The sequence below is a fragment of the Rhinoderma darwinii genome, chromosome 4 (genome assembly GCF_050947455.1).
Source record: "Rhinoderma darwinii isolate aRhiDar2 chromosome 4, aRhiDar2.hap1, whole genome shotgun sequence".
NCBI classification, from domain to species: Eukaryota; Metazoa; Chordata; class Amphibia; order Anura; family Rhinodermatidae; genus Rhinoderma; species Rhinoderma darwinii.
Genome location: NC_134690.1, coordinates 315,166,177 through 315,183,707, shown reverse-complemented (window position 1 = coordinate 315,183,707; position 17,531 = coordinate 315,166,177). Strand labels below are relative to the sequence as shown.

Genomic DNA, 17,531 nt, shown 5'->3' with positions numbered 1-17,531 from the left:
GCTTCCGGGCCGAAACGCACGTCGGGGTGGACGCCAGACATCTGTACTTTGAGATGGGTAAGTGACACTCTTACACGTGCAACAGTTATTTTTTCACTTGCGATGTGGATACCCTTTCTTGTAATGCACTGTAACCACATATGGGCTGTTGTCCCAGATATATCATGCAGTGAAACTACATAGCGAACGCATCGTTGTTGCATTCTGTACTCAGCACTTGGGATTGATATATAGTGTGCTTCTTACACACCATTTTTTCAAATATGCATTTGTATTAGACCAGGTGTGTGTAGTCTGTCCATACAGTGCCGCTCTGTAATGTATATTCTGGCTGTCCATTTTTTCTTGTGGCATCATCTCTATGTTTTTATATGTTTGTTTATTTTAATTGATCTAATAAACTTTCATTGTTTTAATTAACTTTTCGTGTGTCAGACTCCAATTTATAGGTTTTGTAACCCGGAGGTCATTGTCTGACCTCCGATTGCCACGACAAGCATCGGTAGCCCCCACGATCACTTTGTGGGGGCTGCCGATGTGCTTCAAACCACTTAAATGCGGCGACGGCAATCCGTCGCCGCATTTATGGGGTTAATTGCCTAAATCAGCGGCGATGGTCCGCTGACCGGCAAGGCTGGAGTGTCAGCTGTCGGGGACAGCTGACCTCCCGGTTCCCGGATACTGTCCGTTAGGACAGTGTGCGCCAGGAACTACTCCGCAATAGTACGTCTGGATGCGGGAACTAACCCCTCTGCAGGATGTACTATTGCGGAGCAGCGCGTGAAGAGGTTAAGGCCAAATTGTATAACTCCTTGCATTTAGGCCTTCTTCACATGTATGTTTTGTATTTATTAATTTTTTTGTCTTTATTTAAAAAAAAAAAAAAAAAAAAAAAAAAAAAGGACCATAAAACTATTCCAGAAACTAAAAAACAGGTCATAGAAAAAAAACTCCCCATACCCATTATTGACACGGCCAATTTAAATTTTTTTATTTTCTTTTTTTGCTCCTGCATTACATAAGCCATAACTTTTTTTTTTTCGTCGACATAGCTGTCTGAGGGCTTGTTTTTTGCAGGACAAGTTGTAGTTTTTCATGGCACCATTTAATCTACCAAATAAAGTACTGGGCCAAAAATTTTTGGGTTTCGTTTTTACGCCGTTCATTGTGCGGTAAATGCTGTCTACGGTTCAATGCAATTACGGATGATACCAAATTCATTTTTTTTGTTTTACCATTTTTATGGAAGAAAAAAATGCTGTATTGTGTTGCCTTCTTCTGAGAGCCATAACTTTGTTTCTGTCAATTTTAACAAAGTGATGGCTAATTTTTTTTGCGGGACAAGCTGTAGTTTTTATTGCTACCATTTTGGGGGACTTTTTGATCACTTTTTATTTTATTTATACTTTTTTCTTTGGGAGAGCTAAGCTGACCAAAAAACAGCAATATGGGCATTTTTTTTTTTTTTTTACAGCATTCACCTAGGGGGTTAGATAATTATATATTGTAATAGTTCAGACTTTTACGAACGTGGCGATACCTTTGTTTTTTGTTAACTTGTAATTTTTTTTTTTTTTGTGGTACAGTAAAAAGAAACTTCACTGCTTTTAATGTGTACAAAGATGGCAGACCTGGGAACCTTCATTAGGCCCCCAGGCTGCCATGATGACCATCATCACCCCACAATTGCATCACGGGGGGGACTCATAGTCTGATAGCATGTCGGAGGGCTGCCCTCTCATTCTAACGCTTTTAGATGCCTTGGTCGTAATTGACTGCGGAATCTAAGGGGACAAACGCCCATTGCAGTGAGGTGTCTGCTGTATTACACAACCAACACCCTCTAAGTATGGAGCACAGTCAGCCCATGAGCCCGCTCCATACTTCCCCTTAATGGCCGCCACGCACATGTATGTATCATGTCGTTAAGGGGTTAAAGTGGTATTCCCAATATCGACAATTATCCAATTATTTCTGTGGCGTGTGTGTGTTTGTGTATGTATGTATGTATATGTGTGTGTGTGTATAGATAGATCGATATATATATATATATACTGAATTTGTATATAATCTGCTTTTTTTTTCATATTTATCTGTACTCAATATGTTATCCCCTTCCCGCAAAATGATGGGTCCGGTATGTGGCAGCTTCCCGCAATCCGATGTACCAGACCCGTTATGAAGATGAAGCAGACACAGGAGCTGTGCGCGCTTCATCTTCAGCGGGTGACAGCTGTAACATACAGCTGAAATCCCGCTGCAACGGCGGCGATGGAAGTTACCGCTGATCACCGCCGTTTAACCCCTTCAATGTGGCGGTCAATGGAGTCCACTGCATTGAAGTGGTTGATCGTGGGTGGCGATGGTTGCTATGGCAACCAGGAAGCCTAGCAACTGCTTCCTGGCTGCCAGGTATGGAAGCCTGAAGCCTATTAGGTCTTGCTGACTGTCAGATGGAAAATGACAGTTAGGCTGGGTTCACACGAGCACATTAACGTCCGTAATGGACGAACGTATTTCGGCCGGAAGTCCCGGACCGAACTCAGTGCAGGGAGCCAGGCTCCTAGCATCATAATTATGTACGATGCTAGGAGTCCCTGCCTCTCTGCAGGACAACTGTCCCGTACTGTAATCATGTTTTCAGTACGGGACAGTAGTTCCACGGAGAGGCAGGGACTCCTAGCGTCGTACATAACTACGATGCTAGGAGCCCGGCTCCCTGCACTGAGTTCGGTCCGGGACTTCCGGCCGAAATACGTCCGTCCATTACGAACGTTAATGTGCTCGTGTGAACCCAGCCTTACAATACATTGCACTACATAAGTCGTGCAGTGTATTGTACTGGGGATCAGAAGATCAGATATTCAAGTCCCCAGGTAATAAAAACAATAATCGCCCTGTTTCCATGATCAAGTCCTTTTATAAATGAAAAAAAAACTATACATAATAGGTATTGCCGCGTTTGGAACGGCCTGAACGTTAAAAATATCACGTTATTTTTACCGCACGATGAAGGCCGTAAAAAAATTCAATTAGAAACATTGACAGAATTTCTTTCTTTGGTCACCTTACCTTGTCTCAGAAAAAATGTAATAAAAGTGATCAAAAAGTCGTAAGTACCCCAAAGTGGTACTTGCGAAAACTACAGTTTGTCATGCAAAAAACAAGCCTTCCCACAGCGATATCAACTGAAATATAAAAAAAGTTATGGCTGTCAGAAAATGACGACACTAAAACATAATTTTTGTTAGAAAAGAGTATTTTTATTGTGGGAAAGTAGTAAAACGGAAAAAAACAATATAATTTGGTGTCGCTGTAATCGTATCGACCCACAGAAGGAAGTTAACATGTTAACTGCACAGTGAACAAGGTAAAAAAGAAGAAACAAAACAGTGCTAGAATTGCTGTTTTTTTGGTTCCTCGTCTCCTAAAAAATGGAATAAATAGTGATTAAAAAAAATCGCATGGAACCAATAAAAATTACAGCTTATTCCACAAAAAATAAAGCCCTCACACAACTCCGTCAATTGCAAAATAACACGTTATGACTCTCAAAACGCAATGATGCAAAACGATGCTAAATGACGGCCCAGATTAATTTTTTAGATCCAGTAGTTTTTCAGTAAAAACCCAACATCATCATTTGCTAGTCCCCACAGGTGGACCCCGTAGATGCAGCGGACATGAGGAAACTTTAGGGACTTATAGGGCTAGCGAAGAAGTCAAAGATTATGCAATACTGGAGCGCAGATATTTTGTACAATACCCAAAAAATCCGGCCTGTGCATAAGGGATTGGTTCAAAGCGTACTACACCAATCCATGGATTATACATTTTGTTATTCATTCACCCCATTATTACATCATCCTATTATGCCCTGTTGTACTCCACCCAGCTTACATATACCCTGATGTACTCCACCGAGCTTACATATCCCCTGATGTACCCTGCCCAGCTTACATATGCCCCCACACTATAAACTGAAATACCAGTAAAAGCCCAAACAAAAGAACTACCAATCAAAATCTGCGCTCCAAATGCCAAATGGCGGTTCTTCTGAGCCTGACAGTTTGCCCAAACAGCTGTTTATGACCACATATGGGGTATTACTGTACTTTGGAGAACCCGCTTAACAATTTATGGGGTGTGCGTCTCCAGTGGCACAAGCTGGGCACAACATATTGGTCACAGATGTCAAATGGCAATTTTCAATCTGCAACATTCACTGCGCACTAATTTCTGAAAAACACTTGCGGGGTCATAATGCTCACAATACATCTAGGTAAATTTCTTTAGGGATGTAGTTTCCAAAATGGGGTAATTTTTTGAGGCTTTCCACTGTACTGGTACCTTAGCTCAATGCAACATGGTGTCCGAAAACTAATTTAGCAAAATCTACACTCCAAAAACTAAATTGCGCTCCTTCCCTTTAGTGCCTTGCTGTGTATCCAAATAGCAGTTTATGACCACATGTGGGATATTGCCGTACTCGGGAGAAATTGCTTTACAAATGTTGGGCGGCTTTTTCTCCTTTATCCCTTGCGAAAATGAAAAAATTAAACTTTTTAGTGGAATAAACGTTGATATAAATTTTTACCGCCTAATTCCAATAAATTCTGCAAAAGAGCTGTGGGGTTTAAATTCTCACTGTACCACTAGATGGATTCCTTAAGCCCTTTGCGCTCAGCGACTTACTATTCCGTTGCGCTAAGTGCATCGTTCGCGCTCAGCAACGGAATAGTACGTCCAGGGGAAAATGCATCGCCATTTTCCCCCGGCGCTTTATCCAGCTGTGATACCTGCTGTTTCCGACAGCAGGCTATAACCGCTCAATACTCCAGGACCAATTGCAGTGGTCCCGCCCCTGCGATCGCTGCTGGTGGTTAGTCAGTGACTACTAACCAATAACAGCGATCGCATTCATCATTCCCTGCCCCAGACGTCACATCCGCACCCGCTCTGAACTTCTCTGTTGGCATTGGAGAGTTGTTCAGAGCGGTTTTGTCTGAGCATTGTCTTAGAAAAACTTGAAAAAGTTACTTTTTGTACTTCCCACTTGCTCCATCTACTTCGCACACCTGTCCTCCTCCTGTGTTCCCCTTGTCACCCCCCGTTTTTGGTCCGTGATCTCCTATCACTGACCACTACTTAGTCTTCAGGGCCAAATTTTCTTAGTCCCTGTGGATTTTTTTTATATTAGTTTTTTGTATTTTATAAAGAAAAAAAAAATATAAAAATTTATTAAAATTAAAAAAAAGTTAGTTTAGAAAGTTATCATCTAGCTAGTTTAGTATTAGGGTTAGTTAGTGTCAGGGAACCGTCAAAAAGCGTAGTGAGGTTTAGTGTCAGGGAATTTAGTGTCAGGAATCCATCACCATAGTCAGGTTCAGCGTCCGGAATCCGTCACCGTAGTCAGGTTTAGCATTAGGGATCGATCATTGTAGTTAGGTTTAGCGTAAAATCGGTTGTTAGCGCCAAGAAAGCTCGGAATAATCTAGATAGGTTTAGTGTCAGGCACCCGCCACCGTAGTTAGGTTTAGCGTCAGGAAAGCTATAAAGAATAATCTAGTTAGGTTTACTGTCAGGGAATCGTCGCCGTAGATAGGTTTAGGGTATGTTCACACGAGGGCGTCCGTTACGGCTGAAATTACGGGGATGTTTCAGCCTGAAAACATCCCCGTAATTTCAGCCGTACCGGCATGTGCAGGCGCTTGAACGCCGCGTCAATTACGGCCGTAATTAGTGCTGCTATTCATTGGAGTCAATGAATAACGGCTCCAATTACGGCCAAAGAAGTGACAGGTCACTTCTTTGACGCGGGCGTCTACTTACGCGCCGTCATTTGACAGCGGCGCGTAAATATACGCCTCGTGTGAACAGACAAACGTCTGCCCATTGCTTTCAATGGGCAGATGTTTGTCAGCGCTATTGAGGCGCTATTTTCAGACGTAATTCGGGGCAAAAACGCCCGAATTACGTCCGTAAATAGGCCGTGTGAACATACCCTTAGTGTCAGGGAAGTTCAAATAAAATCTAGATAGGTTTAGTGTTAGGAACCCTTGACCTAGTTAGGTTTAGTGTCAGAAAAGCTATAAAGAATAATCTAGTTAGGTTTACTGTCAGGGAATCGTCGCCGTAGATAGGTCTAGTGTCGGGGAAGTTCAAATAAAATCTAGATAGCTTTAGTGTTAGGAACCCTTGACCTAGTTAGGTTTAGTGTCAGGGAAGTCCACTAGTTCTATAAAAAAATAAAATATATATATATATATATGTTTAGATATTTAGTTATCTGCAGCATCTCAGATAGTATTAGGGGTTTCTTAGTGTCAGGGAATCATTCCATAAAAAAAAAAAGCATTCTATTGCTTCTACTAGTAGTAATAAGTGCTGTGGAGGAGAATACGTTTTGCTGTATACATAATACACGTGTATAAGCACACAATTTACACGTGAAACATATAAATAATAAAATATGTCCCAAAGGTCATTTTCTCTGGAAGAGGCCTATGCGTTTCTTGCCTCTGACATGGACTTGTCAGATGGTGAGACTCTCTTTTATTTATCAACCTCCTCATCCAGTGATGAAGAGGAGGGACCCCCTAGGAGATGCCCCACGACCTCCACCACAGTTGAAACCTTCGAGCGAAGTGATCCCATTTGGACCACCACACCAGACAATTACGACCCCCAAATCACCAAGTACACAGGCACCCCAGGGATAAAATTTAATACGGAAGGGCTCCGTGAGATGGACTTTTTCAAGTTCTTTTTCACTGATTAATTTTATAGAGCTTATGGTGTCCCAGACAAATTTATATGCCCAACAGTATATTACTAAGAACCCCACATCATTTTATGCCCAATCCCATAGGTGGAATCCTGTAGATGCAGCAGTGTTGGGCAAGTTCTGGGGACTGCTCTTGAACATGGGGCTTATGAAAAAGCCGTCCATTAGGGCCTACTGGAGTACAGACCTGTTATACCACACCCCGATATACTGCATGGCCATGTCCAGGATGCGTTCTAAAGCAATACTTCGCTTCTTACATTATGCTGATAATGAGCAGTGGCCACCCCGAGATGACCCCAGTTTTGACCATTTGTATAAACTGAGACCCATATTAGACCATTTCAGTGCCCGGTTTGCCCAAGCATACACACCCGAGAAGTGTATTTCTATTGACGATCCTTGGTACATTTTAAAGGGAGGCTTCAATTCCGCCAGTACCTGCCGAGCAAGAGGGCAAGGTATGGCGTGAAAATGTATAAGCTGTGCGAGAGTGCATCAGGGTATACGTACAAATTTAGAATATATGAAGGGAGGGACTGCAGTATTCAGCCCCCAGAATGCCCCCACCCCCCTTACTGGGTATTAACACAAAAATTGTATGGGATTTGGTGCACCCACTGCTGGACCAGGGTTACCACCTCTACCTGGATAATTTTTATACCAGCGTCCAACTCTTCAAGTGCTTCGCTTCAAGAAGTACTGTGGCATGCGGCACTGCTAGAAAAAACCTGAGAGACCTCCCTAAGACTCTGCTTGGGCAAACACTCAGAAGGGGTGAGAGCAGGGCACAAACTAGCAGCAACATATTGTGTGTCAAGTACAAACCAAGAGAGATGTCCTTGTATTGACAACAACACATGGCCACACCGTGCTCATCATACAGATGGCATTGTACAAAGCGTACGTGCTACGTCGATGTGCAGGCCAGAAGGGGAACTTTCCTGGAATTTCAAGAGGTGGCTATCAAAAATCGAATCTTTAGGGACCAGGAAGGGGGGGCACCCAGTACTTCTGGAAGCGAGACTGCACGCATCGTACCAGGGCAACACTTTCCAGGAGAAGTTCCCCAAACTGGCAAGAAGGGAAAAAGTCAAAAGAGGTGCAGAGTTTGCTCAAAGAGGGGGATAAGGAAGGACACAATATACCAATGCGCACTTGTCCCGAAAAACCAGGGCTCTGTATGAAAGATTGTTTAAGAATTTATCATACATCCCTTGAATTTTAATTTACCCTGATGCACTCCGCACAGCTTATCCCCCTCACCTTTCCCTTCTGAGCCCTGCCATGTGCCCGGGCAGCAGATAACGGTCACATGTAGGGTATTGCCGTACCCGGGATAACCCACATTACCGTTTATGGGGTGTATATCTCCGGTGGCACATGCTGGGCACAATATATCGGACACTGACATGGCATATATATATATAGTAAATTGCAAATCTCACTCTGCACCATCTGCTGCGCATTATCTTTTACACAGTACCTGTGGGGTCAAAATGCTCTCTACACCTCTAGATGAATGTCTTAAGGGGTGTCATTTTTAAAATGGGATCACTTCTAGTGGGTTTTCATGGCTTTCATACGTGTGAGGCTCTGCAAATGCGACATGGCACCTGAAAACCAATCCAGCAAAATCTGGACTCCAACGAACACATAGCGCTCCTTTCTTTCTGAGCCCTCCCATGGGCCCAAACGGCAGTTTATCACCATAAATGGGGTATTGCCACAATCAGGACAAATTGGGCAACAAAATGGGGTATTTTTTATTCCCTGTGAAAATAAGAAATTTTGAGCCAAAACTACATCTTATTGGAAAGAATTAAATTTTTTTCATTCACAGCCCAATTCAAATTTTGTGGAAAAAACTGCGGGGTTTAAATGGTCACAATGAATTCCTTGAGGGGTGTACTTTCCAAAATGGGGTCACTTTTGGGGGTTTCCTACTTTTTTGGCACCTCAAAAAGAGGCCCCAAAATGCACTAGATGCTTCTTTGCTTCTGGGGCTTGTGTTTTAGTCCACGAGCACACTAGAGCCACATGTGGGACATTTCTAAAAACGGCAGAATCTGGACAAAACATATTTAGGAGTATTTCTCTGGTAAAACCTTCTGTGTTACAGAAAAAAATAGAATAAAATTGAAATTTAGCAAGAAAAATGAAATTTGCAAATTTCACCTCCACTGTGCTTTAATTCCTGTGAAATGCCTAAAGGGTTAAAAAAAACTTTCTAAATGCTGTTTTGAATACTTTAAGGGGTCTAGTTTTTAAAATGTTGTGTTTTATGGGGTTTTCTAATACATAGGCCCCTCAAAGCCACTTTAGAACTGAACAGATACCTTAAAAAAAGGCTTTTGAAATTTTCTTAAAAATATGAGAAATTGCTTATGTTCTAAGCCTTGTAACTTCCAAGAAAAATAAAAGAATGTTCAAAGAACGATGCCAATCTAAAGTAGACTTATGGGAAATTTGAACTAGTAACTATTTTGGGTGGTATAACCATCTGTTTTACAAGCAGATGCATTTAAATTCAGAAAAATGCTGTTTTTTCAGAATTTTCTCTACATTTTGCAATTTTTCACAAAAGACTGAATGTAAGGACCAAATTTTAACACTAACATAAAGCCCAAACTAGGCTGCGTCCTTATCCCCTTCCCGACATCCGCCGTATATATACGGCGCTTTCGGGAAGGTGTTCCCGCAAACCGCAATACAGTTACGTCGCAGTGATGGTGCGGGCTCAGAAGCAGAGCCGGCACCATCACCGCGGGGTGACAGCTGTATTATACAGCTGGCACCCTCCTGTAACTGCCAGGACCGGAGCTATTCTCCGATCCGGCTGATTAACCCCTGAACGTCATGTGTACTCTTTTCTGTGAGATTCCAGCAACGGATACGAAATCTCGCGAGATTACGAGGTAAACGAGATTTCGTATCCGTTGCTGTAAATCTCACAGAAAAGATTCAGACGTGTCAGGATTCTGAGTACACATGACGTCCAGGCTGGATGGTCATGTGTATTCATTATCAGGACACTGTAGTAATGTTAGGGCTTGTGTATGTAGCTGCACATAGTGATATAACTATATCGCTAGTGCAGTGTAAATGAATGGAGAGGAGTGCATGATGCTGATTGGTCAGCGTCATGCATTCCTCTGTACAACGCCCACTTGGTCGAAAGTAAAAGTACGCCCACTTGGGCATTAAGAAAGCTCATTAGCATAAACCAAAATCGCTCCTAACGTTGTGAAAAAAGATCGTTTTTTTAAATAAAAAGCATTACTGTCACCTACATTACAGCGCCCATCTCCTTATGTAGGAGACAGGGCACTTATAATGTGGTGACAGAGCCTCTTTAACAATTTATGGGGTAAGATTCTCCAGGGGCACAACATATCGTTCGGTGAAGAGGCAGATCAGTGGAAAAATTGCAAATTTTCACTTTGCACCATCCACTGCGTATTAATTTCTGAAAAACACCTGTGGAGTCTAAATTCTCACTACATCCCTTGATAAATGCCTTTAGGGGTGTAGTTTCTAAAACGGGGTCATTTTTGTTTGGTACATCAGGGGTTTTGCAAATGCAACATGCTGTCCGCAAACCATTCTAGCAAAATCTATGCTCCAAAAGATAAATACCGCTCCTTTTCTTCTGAATGCTCCCATATATGTAAATAGCCGATTATAACCACATATCTGGTGTTACCGTACTCGGGAGAAATTGCTTTACAAATGTTGGGGTGCTTTTTCTTCTCTATTCCTTGTAAAAATGAAAAATGTTGATCTAAAACTACATCTTATTGGAAAAAAATATATATTTTCATGGCTTAATTATAATTAATTCAGCAAAAAACCTTTGGGATAAAATTTTCACTATACCCCTAGATGATTCCTCAGGGGGTGCAGTTTCCCAAATGGAGTCACTTTTGGTGTGTTTCCACTGTACTAGTACTACAGAGGCTCAGCAAATGTGACATGGCGCCCAGAAACCATTCCAAAATCCAAATGGTGCTCCTTCCATTCTGAGCCCTACCGTGTGTCCAAACAGATATTTCTGACCACATGTGAGGTATTGTTTTACTCGGGAGAAATTGCTTTACAATTGTTGCAGTGCTTTTTCTCCTTCAGTCCTTGTGGAAATGAAAAAAAATTAGCTAAACCTACATTTTCCTTGAAAAAATGTAGATTTTCATTTTTACGGCCTACTTACAATAAGTTCTGTAAAACACCTGTAGGGTCAAAATGCTCAATATACCCCTAGATAATTTCCTCAAGGGGTGTAGTTTCCAAAATGGGGTCACTTGTTGGGGGTTTCCACTGTTTTGTCCCCTCAGGGGCTTTGCAAATGCGACATGGTCACCGCAAACCATTCCTGCTAAATTTGAGTTCCAAAAGCCAAATGGCACTCTTTCCCTTCTCAGCCTCGCCGTGCGTCCAAAAAGCCGTTTATTACCACATGTGGGGTACTATTTTACTCGGGAGAAATTTCTTTACAAATTTTATGGTACTTTTTCTCCTTCAGTCCTTGTGGAAATGAAAAAAAATTAGCTAAACCTACGTTTTATTTGAAAAAATGTAGATTTTCATTTTCACAGCCTACTTCCAAAAATTTCTGCAAAACACCTGTGCGGTCAAAATGTTCACAATACCCCTAGATAATTTCCTCAAGGGGTATAGTTTTTCCAAAATGGGGTCACTTGTTTGGGGTTTCCAGTGTCTTGTCCCCTCAGGGTCTTTGTAAATGCAACATGGCCACCGCAAACCATTCCTGCTAAATTTGAGCTCCAAGAGCCAAATGGCCCTCTTTCCCTTCTCAGTTTCGCCGTGTGTCCAAATAGCCGTTCATGACCACATGTGGGGTATTGTTTTATTCAGGAGAAATTGCTCTACAAATGTTGTGGTGGGTTTTTCTACTTTAGTTCTTTTTTAAATGAAAAAAAAAATTAGCTAAACCTACATTTTATTTGAAGAAAAATTTTTGCAAAAAAAGTGGCAGGTCAAAATGCTTGCTACACCCCTAAATAAATTCCTCTAGGGGTGTAGTTTCCCAAATGGGGTCACATTTGGGGGGTTTCCACTGTTTTAGTACCACAAGTCCTCTTCAAAGCTGACATGGTACCTAAAATATATTCTAATAAAAAGGAGGCCCAAAATCCAGTAGGTGCTACTTTGCTTCGGAGGCCGGTGCTTCAGTCCAGTAGCACTCTAGTGCCACATGTGGGATATTTCCTAAAACTGTAGAACCTGGGCAATAAATATTGAGTTGCATTTCTCTGGTAAAACCTTCTGTGGTACAAAAAAAATTGATTCAAAGTGAATTTCTGGAAAAAAATAATGAACTTTGTAAATTTCACCTCTACATTGCCTTAATTCCTGCGAAATGTCTAAAGGGTTAAGAAACTTTCTAAATGCTGTTTTGAATACTTTGAGGGGTACAGTTTTTAAAATGGGGTGACTTATTGGGGGTTTCTAATATCGAAGGACCTCAAAGCCACTTCGGAACTGAACTGGCCCCTGTAAAAATAGCCTTTTGAAATTTTCTTGAAAATGTGAGAAATTGCTGTTAAAGTTCTAAGCCTTATAAAGTCCTAGAAAAATAAAAGGATGTTCAAAAAATGATGCCAAACTAAAGTAGACATATGGGGATGTTAATTGTCAACATATTTGTGTGGTATAACATTTAAATTGAGAAAAATGCAAATTTTTGCAATTTTTCGCTAAATTTTGGTGTTTTTCACAATTAAATACTGAATGTATCGGGCAAATTTTGCCAGTAACATAAAGTCCAATGTGTCACAAGAAAACAGAATCGCTTGGATAAGTACAAGCATTTCCGGAGTTATTACCACATAAAGTGAAACATGTCAGATTTGAAAAATGAGCCTCAGTCAGGAAGGTCAAAAGTAGCCAAAGAGGGAAGAGGTTAAGGTGTGTAGTTTCCCAAATGGGGTCACTTTTGGAGGGCTCCTACTGGTTTGGCCCTGCAGGGGCTTTTGAAATGTGATATGGCACCTGAAATAGCTTTTCAAATGTTGGGATGCTTTTTGTCCTTCATTCTTTGTAAAAATTGAAAATGTCCACGTTTTATCTGAAAAAAATTAGCTTTTCAATTTCATGGCTTAATTCCACTAAATTCGGCAAAAAACTGTGGGTTTAAAATGCTCCCTATACCCCTAGATAAATTTCTTCAGGGGTGTAGTTTGCCAAATTGGGTCACTTTTGGGGATTTCCACTGAATTGGTCCCGCAGGGGCTTTGCAAATGTGACATGGTGCAGCAAATCATTCCAGCAAAATTTGAGCTCCAAAAGCCAAATGGTGCTCTTTCCCTTCTAAGCTCTATCGTGGGTCAAAACAGACGTTTATTGCCACATATGGGGTTTTGCTTTGCTCATCAATACCCGATATGTGGCAATATGGGGTGTTTTTGGGGTATTTTTCTCCTGTATTTATTGGGAAAATTGAAAAATCTGAGCTAAAATTAAATTTTATTAGGAAATTCCACTAAAAACGCGAGTTGCTAAAAATCAGGAGTTGTTTTCCTTTAAATACAGCTCAGTATTTTCGGACGGTTTTTAGTAAGCGTATGCACATACCCTAAGCCTTGTAACGTCCTAAAAAAAGAAAAGAATGTTCAAAAAACGATGCAAACATAAAGTAGACGTATGGGATATGTAAAATAGTAACTATATTGTGTGGTATTACTATCTGTTTTACAAGCAGATACGTTTAAATTTAGAAAATGCTAATTTTTCAAAATTTTCTCTACATTTTGGTGTTTTTCACAAATAAATATGGAATTTATCGGCCAAATTTTTTCACTAACAAAGTACAATATGTCACAAGAAAACAATCTCAATTGCTTGGATAGGTAAAAGCATTCCCAAGTTATTACCACATAAAGTGACACATGTCAGATTTGAAAAAATCGGCTTCGTCTTAAGGCCAAAACAGGCTCAGTCCTGAAGGGGTTAAAATACAAGAAATTATCCTTTGCATTTTTTTTCTGACTAGGTGAGCCCTGCTGCTGGTTTGGTCTCTATTTTGAAGAAGCGTAATGGTAATGATGGGGAGAATCACAAGCAGTCAAAGAGAAAAGTGAGATTTCTGGAGACAGAAGATGTTCTTGACCAAGGTTTGTATGCAACTTTATTTATAACTTTTCGTAGCTGTTGGATTGTAGCTGGCACATTGCACACTTAAAAGGGTTGTCCCAGTATTAAATGTGACTGCAATATAATTCAAAATGAAAAAGTAATTAGTGTTGTAAGTTATACCTCATGTTATAAAATTCTGCAGTTGCAAATATTCCCTTAACTTCATTATAATTGCACCTCCTGATCTTCAATCTGTATAGTGCACGTACCCTACTGATCAGAATGAGGGAGGACGCGCATGATCGATCTGTTCCACCCAACTGCCACCAGACAATGGGACTTGCCTTCTCTGCTTGTCAGTAAGGGCCTGTTCACATCATTGTTTGCCTTCCACTAGGGCTTTCCGTTCATCTGTTCCGTGAGAGGAGCCCCTTTTATAGTCCAGGGTGATCATGAGCTAATTAGAGATTATTTTCATGCGCACTAGCCCTTTAATGCCGGGCGCGCGCACGCACCCTACAGGACCCAGTGAAGCCAGGCAGAATTGAATGCTGGCATCTCTTAGGAAGTGACAGTTACTGAGGGGGCACTTTTATTATGTCGAGCATTGAGGGATCATTATTACCATCTAGGGCACTGTGGATTAATATAAATGTAACTACTCAACAGTTAAGCGAGCTGTTGCATATATATATAGTCTTACAATTACAATCGGCCCTTTGAAGGCAACCAGAAGGCTGATGTGGCCCTCGTTGAAAATGAGTTTGACACGTCTGCCTTATGACTATCCGTAATAACCTCTCCCAAGTTACAAATCTTTACATATATGATACGGAACCGGTATCGGTGGAGACTGTTCATGTGGTCCATTTTATATAATATTGTCAATTATGGGAATGATATACCCAGGATAAAGAACTCTAATTTTTGCTTGTACAAACTCCTTCCTGAAAAGCATCCAGATTAAATCTTTAACAGATCTCCTAGCTGGCCACAGATGTAAAGATTTAGGCCTGTAAACACAATGTAAATCCCTATAGTATATTAAGTCTATAGTATATTAAGTCTATGCTTCTGCCTGGGTATTCGGAAATGTTAAAGATTTATTGTTATCCTAAAATGTCGTTCACACTACCAGACATCTGAACATCAATATGTGTTTTATTTCAGAGGAGATCGGCGGGGGGTCCTGCATTCTGTTGATCGTACTTTGCCTTGCAACTGTGATTCTTAGCATTGGTGGGACTGCATTGTACTGCACATTTGCCGACATGGAGTCTTCTGTATGTAAAGATTTTACTGCAAACATGGACTTTTACTACACTCAGGCTGTACAGGGCATGGAGGAGTTAAAACACTGGCTGTTCATTACATAACAGAAAAGAGCCTCCTTTTTTCCCTCACACATGGATTTTATGTACCGATTATAAACTCTATAAACATTTCATTTAAAGATGTAAAAAAAGATGTCTATGCTGTAATATTTGAAATTAATAATAAGAAATTTAAATAACTATAGCCACTGGGGGACACTATTTATGCTTTCACCATGGCAGACGTTTCCCCACAACGACTGGTGTAAAACCACTGAAGATGTACAAGTCACCTACTGTTTTTACAACTTTCATTTTAATATAATGCGTCTGTGTTTTGTCTAGAGTTAAACCCCGCTGGTTTTGTGTGTTTTTTTTTTTTAGGTTCTTTTTGTGTCATTTTAATTTCTGTTTTGCGACAGGTTTCAGTGTTCAGACCACAGAAGAGCAAAGTGTATTTGTCAATCAGCCTTTAGATTATGATGTAAATTTGTAGATTTTCTTTTATTTTAAAGGAAAAATACTAATCTGTTCTCCATCTTCCTGTTAAATAACATTTGTTTTTGTTTTTTCTTCGCTTTGATAATACAAGACATCATGTATGGGTGCTAGATGTCACGTGAGCAATGATCTTTTACCCATGAAATAATTTTTACACAAATTGGATAAATTCGTACAATTAGAATAACCCATTATAAATCATGTCTTCAAGGGTAATATATTTTTCTTTCTGTACGTGTTGGTACTGGCTGGCCCAGTGCATTTTTCATAGTAAAATATATTTATTTTTGTTTGATTAGTTTAATGAGAATTTGCCATTCTGTTTGTGACGTGTTAAGATATGTAATAATGACCTGTTTCCTTGTTAATGTTTATATAGCAAATGAGGTGTCTTGAATTGTTGCATTGCGATTTTTTATTATTTTTATTTTTGAAATTTTCTTTTAGATCAAACCATGTATTATTTGCATTGTTTTGCGCCTACATTTTACATTTTTTAACTACTTCAGGAAAATCTTAATAGACTGAATACATCATTGTAAGCTCTAAGATATATTATTTAGAGAAGAAAAGATATTTAAAATAGAAAATAATATTGCAACAGTAAAGTATGATGGTAAAATTGGCGACACAACATTTTTTTAAGATGCTATATTGTATGGATTAGGCACAAATATCAGGTTGTCACAGCTAGGTCTGTGTTCATCAGTGTCACCCTGTGCTTCCTTTTGTTCTTATTGTTGCCGCATAATTATCTGTGGATAGTTAATTTGCCCTTTCCAAGTTGAATTTAAAAAAATAAAAAATATTTTACATGATTAATCTTGGTCTTTGGTCTAATTTTTTTTTTTAGGGTATCAGATTGGTGTTACTAATTTACAATGATCCTAATTGCTATTTTATATGTGGTATGACAGCCGCATCTACCCCAGTTGTACCGCATATCTCTAATTACCTTGTCAATTCATGAGCAATTCCTCTGCCTACTCTCGAGACGTATATCTGCAGATAACATTTGCACACAATTTTTTTTAACTTGTTTTATTTAAAGAGCATTAAACAATACTGGTGAACCGACAATAGGTTCATGGCGGCTCAACGCTCATTGATGCACGTGGGGAGAGCAGGCTAGCCCATCTGATTCGATCCCACAGAAGAACTAATATAGCAAAACATTGCTCAATAAAGTTAATGTTGGCTATGATATAAATGCAGTGGCGGATTAAGTAGACCATGGGCCCTGGGCTGTTACCCATAGTTGGGCCCCCCTTCTCCACCGCCGCCCTGTAACTATTGTTAACACTTCCTTTTTGTCCAGACATTAACAAATGGGTGTTACTACTCCCCTTGTCAAAAGGCTGTGTCCCCACATACTGACAAGTCTCCAACCATTGCTGACAGTATCGCACCGTGTAGGGACACATTCTCCTGACAAGGGGAATAGTAACACTTATTTGTCTATCAGTCCTGGACTGCACAAAGACTTTGTGAAATACAAGGATTTCCTATAATAAACATGTCAGTAAAGATGACAAATTGTCTATAAATTTAGTGACTCACAGGTGACGACGTAGTTTTTTTCCTCTTCTCCATCCAGTCCAGACTTCATGACGACTTTTCCCGGCCATGACCCATTTCTGCAGAATTTGCCACTCAGATGTCTTTGGCTCCTCACTTTTCCAACATTTCCACACCTATAAACAAAGATAATATTATCATGGTGCCACACACTGTGCCCCTAAATATAATAGCACCAAACACTGCGCCCCTGAATAAAATAGTACAAACACTGTGCCCCTAAATATTATAGCACCATAGACTGTGCCCCTGAATAT

General features: G+C 40.3%; 1 protein-coding gene across 2 annotated transcripts in view; it reads left to right on the top strand.

The window, feature by feature from the left end:
* CNST (consortin, connexin sorting protein) overlaps positions 1 to 16,518 on the top strand; it is a 206,485-nt gene extending 189,967 nt beyond the window's left edge. For both annotated transcript variants that reach the window (XM_075862744.1, XM_075862743.1), the window contains exons 10-11: positions 13,800 to 13,920; positions 15,053 to 16,518. In XM_075862744.1, the coding sequence (XP_075718859.1) occupies positions 13,800 to 13,920; positions 15,053 to 15,258 (327 nt within the window). In that variant the 3' untranslated portion in view covers positions 15,259 to 16,518. The remainder of the gene's footprint in view (positions 1 to 13,799; positions 13,921 to 15,052) is intronic.
* Positions 16,519 to 17,531: the final 1,013 nt, after the last annotated feature.